Consider the following 19,564-nt stretch of genomic DNA (forward strand, 5'->3'; position numbering starts at 1 on the left):
CACATTTCATACTGATGCCCTTGTCCTTCACTTAGTGACAAGTGTTTGAGCTTCACCAAGGCAGCAGGCACCGAGACCGGAAACTCCGAGTTCCCCAGAGCTGTCATAGACCATCAAAAGGGAAGGTTTGCAAGAGGCCTGCTCTTGGACTGGGGGTGAAGGGTTTGTTTTTTGTTTTGAGGTACATTTCAGTGTCCCTCCACAGCCCCATTCCCCACCCCCATCCTCAGTCATCCACCCTCCTGCCCCCACATTCCATGTCTTCTGCAACTAGTCTGACGCCAGCCCACCTGACCAATAAGCATGTCCTACATGCAGCCTAGATGACTCCCCTGGTAACAGGTCTTTATGGGAAGCACATGTAATTTTGAGAACAGGTTTTGTTTTTTAAGTAAAATAAACAAGCTCTTTAAACACACACACATTTTCCTTATACAGTTTCACATGAAGCTGTCTTAAGAATTCATGGATCTGAAGTTTCTTATTCGTCCCAAGGTGACTAGTCATAAATACGAAGTTAGTCGGATAACCCACACATTTCGTACCAGGTTCATTTTACCTGAGAGTTGAACCAAACAAAATGGGAATTAAGTGAGAATGAATTCTGAGTTTATTCTCAAGTCCTTACAGTGTTCAACCAGTTGGACATGTAAAGAAAGCAGACGTAACAGTAAACATCAGGAGGCACACTGCCCGTTCTGAGGGGGACATGTTACATGTTACATGTCACAGGAGGCACACTGCCCGTTCTGAGGGGAGACATGTTACACACACAGGAAGAAATGCAGCAGACATTAAGGTACTCCAAGCAATTGTGGGCATTTCAGATGTGACGTATTTACAAGAGAAGTATAAGTTTTAAAATAATTAAATAATTTTGGTAGGCTTAAAAAGAATTGAGATAAATATCAGGAAAACCCGATGATCACAAGAACATATTCCTATGCTCTGAATAAGGGTAGTTCTATAAAAAGTCCAAAATAGAGCTAGTATTTGCCTCCGTGAAATGTATCAAATCACTAATATCAAACTATGCTTGAGTGGACGTGCACTGTGGAGGCCGTGCGAAGAAAGCAGCGCCAGGCGCGTCAACACCGCAGCATCCAAGCAGGCTCCGAGGCGCGCTCATGGAGAGGAACTTCCAAAAGAGCCTTCACATGGTACGACAGCAGAGAAGGGGTGACATCCAAACACCTCGTCAGCCTATCGTCTCCAAATGTAGGTGCGAAAGGGACCGATCTAAATAGAGCTCTAAAAATATTAGCTTATGAATAAAAAGGGTGAGTGGTGCATTCCTGGGCACAAGGGTGTTTAAACTGATAGTGGGGAATTCTAGTACATCTTACCATCGGGACCCCACCACTGTAGCAAACTTTCTCTCTCTCTCTCTCTCTCTCTCTCAGTTGATTGTATGACTCCAAAACAAAAGACGGACACTTAGAGCAGCAGCATGTGACAGTTTCTTAAAGCGAATGTTTAAGACTGGGCCCAAAACAGAACTTGCTCAAGCCAGTCTGTTACTCAACACCTGCAACTAAGGATTCTTCAGAGAGGTGCTTATATTTATGATATTCCCATGGTTAAATGCATACTCAAATCTGATTTTTAAAATATAAATATTGCACAGGTAGTATAATACCAGCATTTTGGTATCTCTTAACATAAAATGCTATCTCAGTTAACACATCAAACTATCTACTGAACATTAATTTTATTCAAACATTTAAAGCCAATCATGTAGGACCTTGGAGCACATTCCTAATGAGATAAGAAGACACAGGCACTTGCATGTAAATTATTAATGATGCAAAGGTAGAGGCCACAACAATTTCAAGACTAAGGGCAGCAATGACTTCACTGAGGCCTTTTACTGATTCAAATTCAGAAATAAGCTCTAGTTACAAAACTTTGATTAAAAATTCAGATTGTCCCAAAATTTATGACTAATTTTCACTGAAATGAAATACTGACAGGTGCAAGTCCTAAGCTTTTCCAAACAACTGTTTCAGGTGGGGTACTGGTGACACACACCTGTAATTCCAGCACTTGGGAGGCAGAGGCAGGAGGCTCACCACAAGTTCAAGGGCAGCTTGGCTTACATATTAAGATCTAGGGTCACATAATGACACCCTGTCACAAAAGCACCCCCAACAGAAAAATCTCAAGATATAGCTGCCTGGGTTCCAATTTTCTCCCTTTCCCTGTCTCTGTATAACCCACCACCCTCACCCACAGTATAATCAAGTTCTACGCAAAACTGACCACTCATCTTGAGATTCAGGGTATCAAAAATGGTTAGAATTTCAAAATAGTCCACATTGCAATATAAATTTTACAGCACCACAGACATAATGAATTTAGGAATTCTTGTCTGGCAATGTTCCATTTGATAATGTTAACCAATAAGAATGTGTAAATATTGAACATTTAACAGGAAGTCATACTAGCATTTTTTAAATGACTAAAATAATAATAATTTTTAATGTTTTAAAATGTTAAATATTTAACCTCTCAAAGTCATTAAGGAAAAAAGAAAATATCACATAAGTTTTATCCCCAAACACATAAAGCTTCAGACAGCTGATATGGACATGGCTAGGTTTTTCTTCTTTTCTTAAAGACCTTATGTTGTGTTGGCCACTCCCTAGATTCCTGGTTTGCCAGCTTACAGAGTACCCCTAAGAGGCAGCATAAAATATGCACTAAACCATTTCACCTTTATCATCTTTGGCTTGGAGCCCCAGGAAAGACACTAGGATGGGTGGGCAGGCAGCCTGCAATCTTCCGCCTTACACATCACTGACAGGAAGGCTCACATCATCCAAGTCCACTGGCTCACCATCTTTTTCCTGAGGGCCATTTTTACTTTGAGGTTTGAGCAGAGCTTGTTCAGTCACTTTGGAAGCTGGTTCTCTTGGAGAGACAGTCTGGACCTTGAAGTTCCCTGGCTTGACCTTGGCAAGAGATTCGTAAAATCCTCGCTTCTCCACGGTAAAGCTTGAGACCAGAGAGTGGCTGCGAGAGGCTGTGGAATGTGAGGTGGCGGCTGCTGCGCCGGCAGGACGGGCAGTGCATTTGGGTTCTGAAGAGCAGCTGGAATGCTCCTGGAAAGAGGAGAGGCGGTCAGATCCAGCCAATCGTCAACAACACGGTTAGTTGTCAGTGTGAGACTTGATTCTCTGAAAAACACACACACACACACACACACACACACACACACAAAGCAGAAGCACAGGCCATGCAGCACAATGCGCAAGCTCCTTCCCAAAGCATTGCATTTTAGGGGGTGAGTTCAAAGCAATGTCAGACAACAACCACTTCCACCCAGGAACTACTTCTGTCACCAAAGCAGAATTTGGCAGCTTATGGCACTTTGGAGACCTAGCCAGCCTAAAAAGGGATACAGTGTTCCAACTGCAACCGAAATGTGCTGAAAAGGAGCCTACCAGTTTTTATTTAAGAGCAATAGGACTATCTCACGTACTTAGAGAATTTTTTTTTTTTAATATGTAGAACATAAAAATGAAAGGCCATAGAGTAATAAGCAAGAATCAGGATTTTTTAGACACGATTCTGTCTAGTAGCCTGACGACACTCAGTGTTTGCCTCCCTTGATTTCACCGTGGCCAGTAGCAGTCTTCTGTATGACTTCATTTAGTGTACGTCATAGTCACACGTTTTAAGATTTTAAAGGCAGAAAGGGTACAATTTAGTCATTTTTAAAACTTTGATGAAGATCAGTTAAGAATACTGATTTTCTTAGGAGCATGAAGATGCCTCTGCAGATGCCATTGTAAGCGCAGTGTGCTATAAATGCTCTGTGGGCTGCACATGCTGGTTGATGGTGCTAGTGGCTCTGAAAACAAAGTGCCACAAATCACCAAAACAATACGGATTCCTATTACATGGCTATACTTCACCAGATATAAAATGCCATGCAAGTTATGGAAACAGAGCTTATCCAGTGTATATGCATGCATAAATTTGCATATATCAGAACAAAGGTACATTTCAAGTGTTGTATTTTTTAAAACTCAAAATATATAAAATATGGAAATTGAAACTCTTGAAGCAATTCAGTAAGTTAGTTTCAGGAGCTTTAGATGCTTTCCATTAGTACAGCTGTTTTTTACCATTTTTTAAAACGATACATACTCAACCTGACGACTATGGTAAAATAGTTTGCGTTAGTGTTGACAAAATCAGTTACAACAACTGCGAAGGGCAGTTTGGTTGACTCAACTTTCTATGAGCAGCTGTGGGGTAAGCCGGGCCCTCTACTAAGAAGGCGCGCTTGCGTGCGAGCCACATACGTGCCGCATTCACCAGTTCTTGATGTATACCTCTGTATACAAGGGTTCGACAGCCTTCTGGCCTGCCGCATCTGGAACACAGTGCAAAGCTAAGATTAGAGTTAACCTATATTGGGAGAGGGAGGAAAAGAGAAAGTTCTGCTGACAGTCAGAGCTAGGTAGTCCAATCTGCCCCCACCACAAAGCACAAAACACAAACACCCTTCTCCAATGTTTCCTCTTCCCAACAGACATTGTTTTTGCAGAGAATCTCATAGCTGACTGTTGAAAAGTCACATAAAATGCAGGCAGTTACAAAACTAACACCGTGAAAATGATTTCTTAGATATTCCTAAAAGGATACTAGGACAATTATAAACAATTGAGACACAAGAAAGATGGATTACTATTTACTGATCTGCTGTTGCCACTAGCAAAAAACTATTACAAGACACAGTAATACTACCAGGAAAAAATACTGCAAGTACAGAATGCACAGATACACAGTAAGTCCACATAGTAAAGGGCGCACTGTGGCACGCCGGGCTACTTCCTACATGACAGTGCTGTATTTTAAGATACAATTTCTCAGTATGGTTTGCATTTTCAGATCAGATAAGTGGCCAAAGTATTCCAAAGCAAAAATCTTTCTTAGGGTTGAACAAGTAAGTACTTGCTCTTATTTGAACAAGTACTTGAACCACAAAGATAATAAAGTTTTATGTTAACCTGCTAGAAAATTAAAACAAAAACATGAAATAGAAAAAAACTGAATGGGAACACTAAACTGAACTTGTGACTCTAGCTTGGTCAGTGGCCTTCAGGCACTAGGTAAGCCAAAAGAAACCTTAACTCAAACCAGGAAAGTACAGGAGAAACTAAGTGTCACAAAACTGTGATGCTACCACTCAAAGTGCCTTAACAATCAGGCCACATGCCACAGTGAGTGTCCCTCTGTCTAACCTCAGTCTAAGACTGCAACTGCTGAAACAAAAGGAGTGTCTGTCCTTTAGTCTCTCTGCTTATGCACTTAACACAGTACAATGCACAGCAAGTTGTGTGCATGTGACGCTACAGGGCAGCATTATATTAGAATGCATTACTGTTCGCAAATTCAATTGGTATGAAAGTCAACATGCAAATAATCTTAACAAAGAAAAGAACCAGAAGGATTAGGGGAGAAGAAAAACAGCTCCAAAGGACAGGTCACAGGAGTATAATCAGAGTGGGAACCTACTGAGGACGCTGATCTGCCAGGCCCCCGCTGTGCCACAATGGCGCCAGAGACTGCTTTAATCCAGCTGTGCATCTCTTCTGGGCTATCCGCCTAGAGGGAAGAAAAAGCTCCTTCAGTCAGATTGTCCTCAAAATCACCTTCTATCTCTACAAATCTAACGTATTTATTTTAGTAATACAACGTCACCAGCAAAAACATTCTAAGGCAACAGTTTCAAAAAATTTTCTGGAAGCATTTGCGACTATGTGGTCTTGGGAAACTGAACTGAGGGTCGGACACAGGCCAGGCAGACACTGAACTGAGGGTCGCACACAGGCCAGGCAGACACTGAACTGAGGGTCGCACACAGGCCAGGCAAACACTGAACTGAACTGAGGGTTGTACACAGGCCAGGCAGACACTGAACTGAGGGTCGCACACAGGCCAGGCAGACACTGAACTGAGGGTCGCACACAGGCCAGGTAAATGCTCTACCTACCACGACCTTCCATTTCTTTACCTATTTATTTATTTTGTTTTGTTTTTCCTGTAGCCCCAGCTGGTCTGGAACTTGCTATGGAGTGCAGACTGGCCTCAGTCTTCTAGATCCACCTGCCTCTGACTCCAGAGCGCTGGAATCAAAGGTGTGTACAACCATGTCCAGCTCTCCCCTTTATTTTAAAATTTGTGTTTTAGTTTTTTTTTAAAAAAAATATTTTTATTCTATGTGTACAAGTGTATTGCCTGCATACAGGTAGGTGCACCTGCATTGTACCACCATATACACAGAGGTCAGAAGAGGGTGTTGGATACCCTGGAACTGGAGTTATGGATGGATAGTAGCTGTCATGTGGGTACTGGGAATCAAAACGAAGTCCTCTGCAAGAGCAGCCAGTGTTAACCTCTGAGCCACCTCTCCAGCCTCGGTGTTTTAGTTTTGAGACAGAGTAAGTTGCTCAGGCTGGTCTTGAACGCACTGTTTAGTCCAGGTGGACTTTGAATGTGCAGACTTCCTGCCTCAGCCTTGCAGTCAACAGGGATGACAGGCACATGTCACAAGGCCCAGCTTTAGAAGTTCTGTTCTCAACCCAGGTTCTGCTGAGTAAGGTGCTATCTGAAGATCTAGGTTAGCCACCGAACGTTCTCAAATCAGACACAACAAAGTGTTAACAACAAATGCTTCTGCAAAGAAAATAAGAGGAAGAAGCCACTGAGAGCCCTGCCTGCTGTGCTGTCAAATGCTGCACTTTTTAAATCTGCTACAGGCATAGTAACTGTGCCACTTTAAAACCATCCAGGAGCCGGGCGTGGTGGTGCATGCCTCTAGTCCCACCAGGACCTAATCCCAGCAGAGGCAGGTGGATCCCTGTGAGTTCAAGGCCAGCTTGGTCTACATAGTGAGTTCTAGGCCAGCTGGGGCTACAAGAAGATCTTGTCTCAAAAAACAACAACAACAACAACAAAAAAAACCTCACAAAACATCCTGGCATCATCTTACATATTATTTTCTAGAAATAATTTCTTATGGGACATTGAAGACGTGTTGGGAGTCATATTCCAAAGTAGTAATATTCTTTGATAAGCTTCCAATGTGAATTTAAAACCTTAATAAGAAATGAATGTAAACAAGGCCTAAGATGGGAGCCAGCAAACATCTTACTTCTAGATCTGTAACTCTAGAATCCCTTACTCTTCTTGAGAAGTAGACCTAAAACTAGATTCCAGAATCTAGAATTTGAAGTTCAAAGATACACAATGTCTTGAACTGATATGACTGAGCGCTTTTCAGAGTAAAACTCACAGCAAGCAGAGAAGAGACACACTTCCACTCAGTGCTAGCAAGAACACTCATAGAAATTAGTCGGAAAAACTGACTATGTTCTGACGGCTAAATCTCATCTAGAAACTAAAGAAATAAAAAATTCAGGTAAATTTGTGTACGCAGATGTTCACCACAGTAAGTATGTGAAAACTTGGTAAATGCGCACTCAGCCACAGAAAAGCAGCAACTTCACATGGATCACGTGGAGCACCCACACAGAAGAGAGCAGTGCAATTGTTTCCAGGGAACTAATGACCATACACGAAAACAAACAAGACATTACTACATTTAGCGTGACCTTGCCTGTTATAAGAATGGCAACAAAGTCTAAGAATGTAGGATCACATGTATTTTATAAGCTACATTTTCTTAACATTTCTTCAATACGCAAATAATTTTCACAAAGTATAAACAAATGCTCTTTCTAATAGTTTCTTTTTATATAATTGAGTAGTTACATTTTAGAGTTAAACATAGGATGCATACTAATAGCAAAACTGTAAGACAGTATTCTAATTTTTATTATAGGTACTTGAGACTTCATAAAATGACCAAAAACTATATTAAAGAAAAATATGAAAAGATAATACATTTGAGTGCACACTGCTAAAATCCAAGTTAGAACAGCACGTTCATATGTGACTCTGTTCCATTTCTGAGCATATGCCCTACCAATAATCTGTTTCCTGACATCCTCTTACTAAGTTGGTGAATTGCATTTGTCAATAGTAACAAGTTTTATTTACATTCCACCTCTAAAAGTCACTAATTCTTGTGAGAGAATCTATAACCTACAAGTGTCTTACCTGCACATAGAAAGTTCGAGATGTTGTTACAATTTCAAACAGGTTGTCCCTCATCATTATGTCGCTGTGGAGAAGAAAATCACCAGTTGTAATAAGTAGCTCTAAGAGGTTTTGTTCATTTGTTTACTCAGTACAAAGTATGTGTCAACAAATAAATGTTAAGAGGTAAAACATTAACGAAACCGGACTATCCTTTCCCATTTTTGCATTAAAATTCATATGCTTTAATACAGTTTTAGAAAAGGTTCAAAGTTTTTAACTGTTAAGATTGAGTTTATTCAACTCAAAACTGGCACAGCTAAAGGATTTTCTTGTCATACCCTGGTCTGCAGCACTTGTGAAGTACTAAAACAAGTATCAAATGTGCCATATCTGAGAAATTGTTCACGCTGCTTCTTTTCTATTAATAAGCTACTTCTGAGCTTTCATTTTCAAGTAAGTAAAAAGATTGTTTCTTAATTTTCAGTTTTCAAATAAAATAGTTCAGTACTTTATGGATTTAAAAAACTGCAGCACATCGTGCAGCAACAGAGTCAAAAGTAACACCAGAACTAATAATAGAAAATACCATCTGTGAGCCCATGACAATGAACTGTCCTATACTAATAAGCTATGCCAGCATCAAGTCAGAGCAGCTCCTTACCTTTGCTTACATTCTTGGACTTTATGAACCTCTTTAAGTGGTATTACCCGAAGAGGTTCCTTTTCCTGGCAAAAAAGCAAACACAGGACATTTCTTCTTAAAATCTTTCAAGGGTTAGCTGTCTGACTCAGAGATTATGTGAAAAGTGTGCTTTGCTGAGACACGTGCCACCTTCTCAAGCACCCAACAGCTCCAGTTCTCTGCCCTCATGTGCTTGCTACTTCTGGTCTTATTAAAAGTCACTAAGCAGCAGTCTTGGTGGTGGACGGACCTGTGGACCAGCAAGTACGGTACCTTCTCTTTCGGAATGTCACCCTGATGTAGAGGGCACTGGGCAGTAAACACAGTTTTGCTTTAGCCCTGTACACGTGTATCTGAATATAATCAGCAAGTACGGTACCTTCTCTTTCGGAATGTCACCCTGATGTAGAGGGCAGTAAACACAGTTTTGCTTTAGCCCTGTACACGTGTATCTGAATATATATGTGAATTTATACATTTCTGCTGAAATGCCTACAGACACCTGTACTGCTCGGATTTTAGTGTTTGACTGAATCAATGTATTTTATAGAACCATGGCGCAGTTATGGAACCAGAAACTCAACACTGATGAAATATAATTACCTAATCTACAGGCCATATTCAGATTGTATTGATTATTCACTGAGTACCCATTATAGCAGAAGAAAAGCTGATCTATTTTCTGCCCAGGGCTCAGTCTGAATGAGACGGTGTTTTAACTATCATGTCTCTTAGTCTCCTTTCTGTGAACAGTTACTTCTTTGGTTTCTCTTTCATGATCTTGCAGATTTCAAACATCCAGTCACTTATTTCACAGAATGCCTCCCAGTCTGGGTTTGTCTGATGACACTTCTGTATCCTCATATTCAGGCTGCATGTCTCTGGCAGGAAACCCCGGCACAGCACTGTGCTCTTCTCTGCTGTCATCATTAGGAGGTGCCTGGTGTGGGTCAGACTTATGACTGATGTGTGGCCCTTGATCTCTTAGTCACTGCTGAGAGTTCCTATAAAATTACTTTACCTTTCTGTTATTGTTAGGTTTCATGGGAGGAGACACTTGGGGCCTATGCAGTCCACAGCCTCCCATCATGGTAATGGCTGCCTACACCTGGCTATACAATGGTTGCTCCTGTCTTTCTGCCCCCACAACAGCCTCTTAGAAGGACACTTGACTTGCATCTTAAACCACTCCATGGGGGCTGGAGCAAGGGCTCAGCAGTTAAGAGCACTGATTGCTCTTGCAGAAGACCAGGGTTCAATTCCCAGCACCCACATGGTGGCTAACAACCAGCTAAAACTCCAGTTCCGGGGGATCTGACGCCCTCTTCTGTCCTTTGCAGGCACTGCACAGCATGGGTGCACTTACACACATACAGGCAATAAATACACTCATAAAATAAAAATAAAATAAAACAAAAATACTCCCAATATAGCAGTCACTAATTAGGAGTAACTGTAAACTTAAACAATAAAAATGAAATAAAATTGGTCTTAGTTTTAAAATGAAATACAGCCAGCCCCTCAGCCACACTGATTACATTATCAGCACTCAACCACATGTGGTCAGCGCACAGAAGCAGACCTGTTCTAATAAAGCATGCAGAGCCCCCCTCAAAAGGCCACACAGAAGGAGGACCCCATTAATCTATGCAACAGTCTCTGCAGGACTTAGGTCACTGACAGTGTCTTGAAGGAGGACATTACTCAGACAGTGAGAGAGGAAAGCTCAATCTTTGATTCTGCCTTCAGGTAAGACGAAGACATCTTAACTGAAACCAACTTAGAAGGCAATCTGAAACAGGAAGAGAAAAGGTCAAGAAAAAGCAGGAAAGGGAAGGCAGAGACAGAAAGGGTTAAATGCTGACCTTTACTGAATTTCTTACACCAACTTTTTCAATGCCCCTCTGAAAGAAATTTAAAGATGGGAGATTCTGATGATTTTAGATCCATCAAGAGAGAATGCTTCTTTGAAGATATTGTAGTTTTTTGCTTTTGCTTGTTTTTTGGACAGGGTCTCCCTAGTTCCAGCCTTCCTGGAACTCATTATGTGAACCAGGCTGGCCTGGATCTCACAGAGATCCTCCTGCTTCTGCCTGGGATTAAAGGCACACATTTAGGCCCAGCTTAAGATACTATAGTTTTATTTAAGATATATTTAAGGAAAATGCCACTAACCAAAAGCATTATAGCAAAGTAGCCTGAACTACAGGTGGCCCTCAAAGCAAGAACTGGATTATTCTAAACATAGCACCCAAGCACACAATCACTACAGTGCAACTTCTCAAGCATTTTTTAAAAAGCGTATTTATGAAGTAACAACATACCAGTTCAGATTTGAAGTAGCCTATTGTATTTTCATCCAACTGAAAATATCTTCTCTTCCAGTTTTTCATCTACCAGAGATGAAAAGAAAGATTTCAGGGAGTGTCAAGTGTGAGTCACTTCCTAGTCATCCCAGTATGAATACACAATCAGAAGCCCAGCAGTGAGAAACTATGCACCTCCCAGGAGGGGGTAAATTACAGCTCTCTCCTTTGCTACCCAGGCCTTGAACTCCTGGCTCTCAACCTTTGATGGCTCCATCTCAGATTTTTTTTTTAACAATTTTACATAGCTTTACTGCTCTACAGTGGGGTGGGGGAATATTTCCCTTTCCTCCCCACCAGCCCACCCCCACAAAGCAAAGAGCAAGTACAGGAAATGCTAGTAAACCACATCAGGTTTCTCTATCTATAAAATGCATGAGGCCTTTTTCAGGTATTTTATACAAAACAGTAGGGCAACAAATGGAAAATAAATTGATACAAAAATGTTTAATAAACTTTTTTTTTTTTTTTTTTTTTTTTTGAGACAGGATCTCCCTGTTAGCCCCAGCTGTCCTGGAACTCACTATGTAGACCAGGCTGGCCTTGAACTCACAGACATCGCCTGCCTCTGCCTCTCAAGTGCTGGGATTAAAGGCGTGCACCACCACGCCTGGCTTAATAAACTTTTATACAAATATTTTTGTTAATTAAGCACACTAAATTTAGGAGCACACTAAAATACCTCTAAGTGATCAGTACTTTAAATTTAGGAACAAAGCTGGTCTCCAGGCCTAATCAGCCTACCACTGTACCTCACAGCCTGGGGGCTAATTCTGCCTCCATCAGTAGACAACCTCTCTTGAGAAACCTCTGACCCCACACTATCCTTTCCCTGAGACTAACGGGCCAGGAGGCAGGAAGAACATTCCCTGGCAGAGTTGCCACAGAGTAACAAGCAGTCAAACAAAATTACCAGGAGAGTCTCAAGTGTTTCTTTATTCACATTTTTTTTTTCTTTTGCCCAAATGTTAAACTTTATTTTCTAATGAGATTCTAAAGATTTAGTTCATACAGAATAAATTTTAGAAAAGCTATCCCAATTAAACAAACAAACAAACAAACAAACAAAATCTCAGTTTTGTTATATAGCCCAGTTTAACCTGGAGCTTTCATTCTGCCTCCTTAGACTCCAAGGTCCTAGGATCACAATCTTGTACCACAGTGCCTGGCAAAAGAGTATTTGAAACCTTAGAAATACTGTGAGCCGAGCGTGGTGGCGTACACCTTTAATCCCAGCACTCGGGAGGCAGAGGCAGGCAGATCTTTGTGAGTTCAAGACCAGCCTGGTCTACATAGTGAGTTCCAGGACAGCTGGAGCTAGAGGGAGACCTCAAAAAAACCAAAAAAAAAAAAAAAAAGAAATACTGTGCAGGGTGTGGTGGCCCATGCCTTTAATCTCAGCACTTGAGAGGCAGAGACAGGTGGGTATCTTTGAGTTCAAGGCCAGCCTAGTAAGTGCCAGGACACCTGGGGCTACAGGGAGACCTTGTCTCAAAAAGTTTAAAAAAAAAAAAAATACTGATAAGTGTGCCTATTCTTAGAGAAATCTCCTGCCATGGAGCTGATGGGGATTGGGGGTGAGTACCTGAACTCACATGTCACAGGACCAGATCTATGCTCACGCTACACCTCTCATTTACCTCTTTCAAAAAGCCACAGACCACAGGTTTTATAAAATGGATTTCCCATACAATGAACCTGGAGCCCTAGAAGGTTAAGTAATCCAAAGTCAGAGCTGTCTATGGAGGTCAGCTCAAAATAAGAGGCCTTTCCTCCTGAGCCCTGGGCCTCACAACCTCCACTAAGGCTCTACCCCAGACTATTCCTGAGGGTGTGGGAAAGAAATCAACAAGGAAACTTTGTAGGGGCTGCACAGATGGCTGCACAAGCCTGAAATTGAACCCAGGAACCCATGTGAAGGGAAGAAATGGATACACAAAGTCATCCTCTGCCCTCAAGACTCTGACATGCTTGCCCTACCCCGACATGCAATCATTTTTTTGGAGGGGTTGTTCTCAAGACAGACTGTCTACAGGCAGAGGCAGAATCTCACCCCACCCCAGGTTATGAAGCATTGGATCGGCCTGGAACTGGAGTTAAAAATGGCTGCTAGCTGCCATGTGGGTGCTGGGAACCAAACCCAAAACCTCTCTGCAAGAGCAGCCAGTGCTCTTAACTGCTAAGCCCTCTCTTTCTGGAATAATCCTAAACTGTGATGAAAGCTCATTTCAACTTTGGTAAAAGTAATAGCACCAGGTGTGGTGGCACACGCCTTTAATCCCAGCACTCGGAAGGCAGAGGCAGGTAGATCCTCTGTGAGTTCGAGGCCAGCCTGGTCTACAGAGTGAGTTCCAGGCAGCTGGAGCTACAGGGAGACCGTCTCAAAAAGACCGAAAAAAAAAAGTATTAACTTATCCCGCTGCCTGAAAACCAAGGAAATGATGGCACTGTGTGATGAGTGCGGAACAGCCCACTCTACCTCCCCATCCTCTTCCCAGCAGTCACTGCTCCCCACTTTGGATCTTGCATAAAGTAAAGCACATGGTCTGAATTTGCAAGCTTCACACAGGAGAGACGCTACTCACCACTGCTCCCTGTTTTACACAATACCCAGCTTTGATGACTGCACTGTCTGGGGCAGGCTTAGGAGTAAAGTAAGGAAGATGGCTTTGTGACCGCTTCAAATGATTCCTGTCAACACTTTCACCACATTCGTTTACTTCTTCTTTCTAAAAATGAAGTAAAATTAATTATTTCCCTGTGTTAAAGTACACTTTCATTCACCTTGTTATCTTAGCAGAAAATCTTAAAATCAGTCTTAATGCAGTCTGGAACTCAGATTTTGAAGTGAGGAGTTTTCTAAATAATAATTCGAATTATTCTGAGATACTTCACCCCATTTCCTATCACTGATTAAAGCACAAATACCCACCAGTGTGGTTCTGCAAAAGTCCTGCCTCTAATGCTTTTTCTTGGGGTGGGGATGGGGAACAAACTTTTAAATCATCAAGTAATTTAAACAGATTTACAGAAGTTCCAAAAAATTTTTTTAAGTCCTGGAGAGCCTGTATACCCTTCAACCACATTCTACGAAAAGGGAAACTGTGTATTTATAGAGTAAATATATATCAAAACCACATCATCGCCTCCTATAAACTCGACTCAGATTTCTACAGCTCTATGTGCACTCACTGGTCTAAAGCATACAGTTCTGTGCAGGGTTATCACAGGAGCAGACCGTCCGACCACCGCCATAACCAACACAAAGAACTCGGCGTTGGTTTCACTGTGCTGCCAGCCGCCTCTTTACAACCGTTAACTGTTCTCTGCCTCTGAGTTCTGCCACGTGGGGACTATAACTGGACACAGACAGGGAAGTCATCTTTGGGGGTTTTTAAATCTTCACTCAGCATGCTCCTCTGGAGAGTCATGCAGTGGTTCTTTATGCCAATGATCTGCTCCTTTGCACTGCTGCATCCCATGGAGTGGTGCACGGCCACACCATACTGCTACCCATCTACCCACTGAAGGGCATGTGAGTTATTTCCAGCTTCTGACTGTTAGGAATAAACTACTATAAACATTCATATACAGATTCTTAAGTCATAATTATCTACTTCCTTAGGATAAATGCCTAGGAGAGTAAGTACTGGGTTGGAAATATTGGGCTGTAGAGTTTTCTGGAGTGGTTAAACGCTTACAGGCCACCAGCAAAGGGTGAGGCCTGGCCTGGCCTGGCTCCCGTTGGCATCTACATTGCCAATTTCCACATCAGTCACTCTGACAGGCAGTACCTCACTGCGGCCTTAATTTGCATTTCCCTACTGACTACTGATAGAGTCCATCTTTCCAGGTGCCTATCAGCACACATCTCTTCTTTCACTGAAATGACTGGCATGGACTTGCCTGGTTTTCTTTTGGTTTATTAAGTGTTGGGCTTTGAGAGTTCTTTCTGTGGATTAAAGTCCTTTGTTGGATACAGGTACCCTGCAGATATTTTCCTGGTCTAGCTCTTCTATTCCATCTTCTGAACAAGGGCTTTTGGAATCAATATTATCAATCTTTTCCTTTTATGAATAACGTGTTTGGTATCAAGTCTAAAAGTGCTTTGGTTAAACCTTGATCCTGAAGATTTTCTCCTATGCTCTTTCCTAAGTGTTGTAGTTTTTAATGTTTTTTAAAAGCTCAATGCTTACAAAAACAAATAAGCAAACAACCAAGATTTCATGTCCTGCAACATACTGGCTTCCCGGTATTTATACCAACCATCCTCTACAATCCCACAAACAAGCCAATAGTAAATTTTTAAGAACTCCTAAAACTCAAAAGAAAAACCGGATTTTTTAAAAAATTTATTTATTTTATGTGTACAAGTGTATTGCCTTGTATGTATGTGAGTGCACCCATGTCGTGCAATGCCACAGAAGTCAGAAGAAAGCTTTGGATTCCCCTGGAACTGGAGTTAAGGACAGTTCGTAGCTGCCATGTGGGTGCTGGGAATCAAACCCGGGTCCTCTGCAAGAGCAGTCAGTGCTCTTAACCGCTGAGCCATCTCTGCAGCCCCGAAAAACCAGATCTTAACTATCAGGCATATCTCAAGGAATTTTCAACCTGTTTTACATTAAGACAAGTCAACAACACTAACTATATATTGAACTTTGTAATGCAGTACTTAATTCACTGTTACCCAAGAGTTGCTGAGGAAATCATTCAAATCAAACTTATTTAAACACCTTCTTGAGGCTATAAATACTACTCTTTAATTTTAAATTCGGTATTACAATAAAACAATAAAATTCTTTAGATCCGGCTGCCTCTGCCTCCAGAGTGCGTGCGCCACCACGCCTAACTCTTTAGAGCTTTTTAAAAAAATGAGACATCTGTAGAATCCAAATTAAAATGGCCACAGGCACAAATAAACTGCAAGAGTATCTTAACATACCTAGCCGCAGACAGCCATGGACAGCCACAGATAGCCACGGACAGCCAGGGCAAGCCACAGTAAGGAGATAGCTTAGCCAGCTATACACTAACTACAAGGTTAACAAGTTAAAAATCATTACTTTTGGAAAAAGTAAACCATACCCCTCCTGCTCACTCCTTCTCCCCTATTTCACTTTTATTCAATTTTGGCTCAAAGGAAAAATAAGGTACAAGCTCCCCCTAAAGAGGTAGTTTTGTTATGAGCCCCTTTGACAGCTTAAAGAAGATACTCAATAGCTAATTAATTAATGTTGAAAATTTCTTTCCACTAATAACTATTCCAGGGGCAAAAGACTTGAAAAGTATGTTGTATGTTAACAATTTGAAAGGTCTATAGTGTCAAAGCCTTTTAAGATCAAAAGACAGAAAGGTGATGAAAATACCCAACAATGATAATAACAACTACTTTTAAATTCTTGACTTCTCAACTACTAGTAATTTAATTTCATTAAAAACTCATTCCCTCAATAACAATTTAAGAAATTTTAATCCAAATAAAAGTTTTACTCTCTAGCTGGGTATGATGGTGCACGTCTTTAATCCCAACACTCGGGAGGCAGAGGTAGGTGGATCTCTGTGAGTTCGAGGCTAGCCTGGTCTACATACTGAGTTCCAGGCCAGTTGGGGCTACGGGGAGGCCCGGTCTCAACTCGCCCCCCCCCCCCCCCCAAAATTTGCAAACTCTAACTCAGCAATTTTATTTCTAGGAATTTATCTTGATGTAGATTTGTAACTATAGGTATTCAAGAGGCTAAGGCAGGGAGATTTAAAGCTGGGGGCTTGTCTGGGCTACAAAGTGAGTTCAAGATAACCTGGGCAACTTAAAACAGGTCACAAAATTTTAGAATATAGTAGCTCTGTGGCAGAGTGCTTGCCTGGCCTGTGGAGGCCCCAAAGAAAAAACATGACTGTATCTCTGAAGTTTAAGCTACAAGATATTCATCACAGCATTGTTTATAAAAGAGGCAAGAAAAGGAAAAACAAGAATAAACTTTGATTTGTCCAACAGGAGGGTCTACACATTATTGCAAACCCATGGCAGAACTGTGCAGCAATTACAAGTGACAGAGAGGAAGTTTTGATGACGAGGCCTATGTTCATGATGTGAGATACCACTATGAAGTCTGACATGCAGCTCCCCTCTCCACTGCTGAGGAGAGAACAAACGTGACTCAGAGAAACACCAAGTGCCGTTTATCTGTAATTTCCAAATTTTTTACAACAAGAATGTACTTTTGGAATAGGAAAACAAAATAAAAGTCTTTGTAGAAATTGAGTATTGAATTAATTCTGTCAAGATTAACTGTTACAGTTTTGAAAACACAAAGATCTTACACAGTGCTGAGCCCTCTCAACAGATGACTGTTACCTGGGTTGGCGTGATGATGGGCACGCCGCCCACAATGTCAGTTCTGTAGGAGACCTGCTTCTTCCCACAGTCGCCTTGACGATTTAGGTTGTCTGATGCCGGGTGTGAGTCTGACTGCTTTGGTACCTGAAACAGAAAGTGAAAAGGATCATCTTAAAACCAGTGTTGTATATGTAACCCTGCTCAATATCACAATTTCCACCTAATGTTACAGATCACCTAAGAATGCACAGACTGTTCAGTGCTGCATTAGAGCTCACATCGTTCTTCTGTTCTAATGCCCAAGTTTATGCTGCTATAAACTGCTCATATACTTTATAAACCACTATCACCTAGTGCCAGTGCTGGCCAGGCACTGCTGCATACACTCCTGCCATTGCTATGTGCACAGCAGCAGTAGCTCAGTTTGAGGAGGAAACGGGCTCAGAAGCAATAAGGAACACAGGCTCAGATCCTTGCTGTACTATATGCTAGCCAGTCTGTGTAATAAAATAAAATAAAACCCAACCGCATCAATTATGACACCGAACATGATTTAGGCCTCCAATGATTTAAAGGACCCTGCAGTTTTCAGAGACATGGACAATGCTAATGACAATCATAAAAGTAGTGGTATAAAAACATTTAACTTAAAATTATATCATTTGCCCATCAAGTAGCTAACCCCTATGAACTACAGTGGATATCACTGACACGTATTTCAAAGACCCTACCATGTATTAGCATGACTCCAAAGCAGGGTGTGTTCTAAGCAGTAGTGTAAATAAAACATCACCCAGGAGCATCATTAAAAACTAAAGATTTCCAGGCTCCACTCCCAGAATCTCAGATTTAATAAGTCTATAGTAGAGCTCCATCAAACTACTTTCAGGAGGAACACTGATGTCTGAGTGAGGTTGTCTCACAAACCACGCTCCAAAACTGCCCTCATTTTACATGATGCTGCCCCGCCCCCAATGTGTAGAAAAGCAGATATACAATATAGACAAGGATTTACAAAGAAGTTTTTTTTTTGTTTTTTTTTTTCCCCCTTCAAAATATTGAATAAGCATGGGCTGTGTGTACATGAGGAGGCTGGGCTGGAGTAGACCCCAATTGGCACAGACTTAGGAACATAAATATTTAGTAATGTCTTAAGCTCCCCGTGCTTTCCCTCAGGCCCTGGCAGCACCTCTAGTCTCTCATCTCTCACTACAATGCCAGCTGCAAAGGAAAAACAGGACAGAGAGAGAAGTGAATCCCCAATGCCTGTGCAGCTGTAAGAGCTATATATGTTGACGTGTTTTTCAAAGGCAATGTAATAGTGGACAAAGTTTCACTTGTTAAATAAAATTAAGGTATCATCCCTAAGCTGGGCATGGTAGCACATGCCTTTAATACAGGCAGATCTTTAAGACTGAGGCCAGCCTGGTCTACATAGTGAGTTCTAGACCAGCTGGGGTGACAGGAAGACCTTGTCTCAAAAAGACCAAAAATAAAAAAATAAAAAAATAAAGGACAATTTGCAGATGAAACCTAGTACATTTTCTAGTAATTCAATTATTTGACAGTGACTATGTGGCCCTGTGCATTCATTGAGGGTAGAAAACAGCTCTAACAGAATTTGAAACCACAGAGAAAATAATGTATCCGACTGATTACATAAGAAGCACTACTCTGAGGTGACCTGAGAAGAAAAGTTATATTCTCAAGAAATTGAGAGTTCTGCTATACATAAGAATTTCTGAAGAAAAGCCTTTAATGTTTGTACTTTGTCATACACAGAACTGTGGGCTGCTGTTCCCTATTCTCCCTGTACAACTAGCCCACTACTTCCAATCTGTTCTTTACTATTCAATCTCTTCTTATAACAAGATAAAAAGCGAAATAGGGCCTAATTTCAATACTAAAGTCCAATAATAAACTTCAATTCAACTTTACAACTAATAATTACCTAAACCGCAATCACCTTGTTCCCCAAGAACAAGAAAAATGTCTAGAAATAATGGTAATTCCCTAAAAAAATTACAGGTCCAAATAAAAAACAGGTCTAAATTCAGCCATTAA

General features: G+C 41.3%; 1 protein-coding gene across 4 annotated transcripts in view; it reads right to left on the minus strand.

The window, feature by feature from the left end:
- Positions 1-587: 587 nt before the first annotated feature.
- The window catches only part of Plekha1 (pleckstrin homology domain containing A1), a 56,485-nt gene continuing 37,508 nt past the window's right edge, over positions 588-19,564 (minus strand). For 2 of the 4 annotated variants that reach the window (XM_008827263.2, XM_008827265.2), the window contains exons 6-12: positions 17,519-17,644; positions 13,752-13,895; positions 11,125-11,193; positions 8,780-8,844; positions 8,137-8,200; positions 5,530-5,619; positions 588-3,104 (exon numbers count right to left, since the gene is read on the minus strand). In XM_008827263.2, the coding sequence (XP_008825485.1) occupies positions 2,790-3,104; positions 5,530-5,619; positions 8,137-8,200; positions 8,780-8,844; positions 11,125-11,193; positions 13,752-13,895; positions 17,519-17,644 (873 nt within the window). In that variant the 3' untranslated portion in view covers positions 588-2,789. Of the gene's footprint in view, positions 3,105-4,243; positions 4,385-5,529; positions 5,620-8,136; positions 8,201-8,779; positions 8,845-11,124; positions 11,194-13,751; positions 13,896-17,518; positions 17,645-19,564 lie in introns of all 4 variants that reach the window. The other 2 variants (XM_008827266.3, XM_029560722.1) reach the window with 2 other exon arrangements.

The sequence above is a fragment of the Nannospalax galili genome, unplaced genomic scaffold (assembly GCF_000622305.1).
Source record: "Nannospalax galili isolate Female #2095 unplaced genomic scaffold, S.galili_v1.0 scaffold31, whole genome shotgun sequence".
Classification (NCBI taxonomy): Eukaryota; Metazoa; Chordata; class Mammalia; order Rodentia; family Spalacidae; genus Nannospalax; species Nannospalax galili.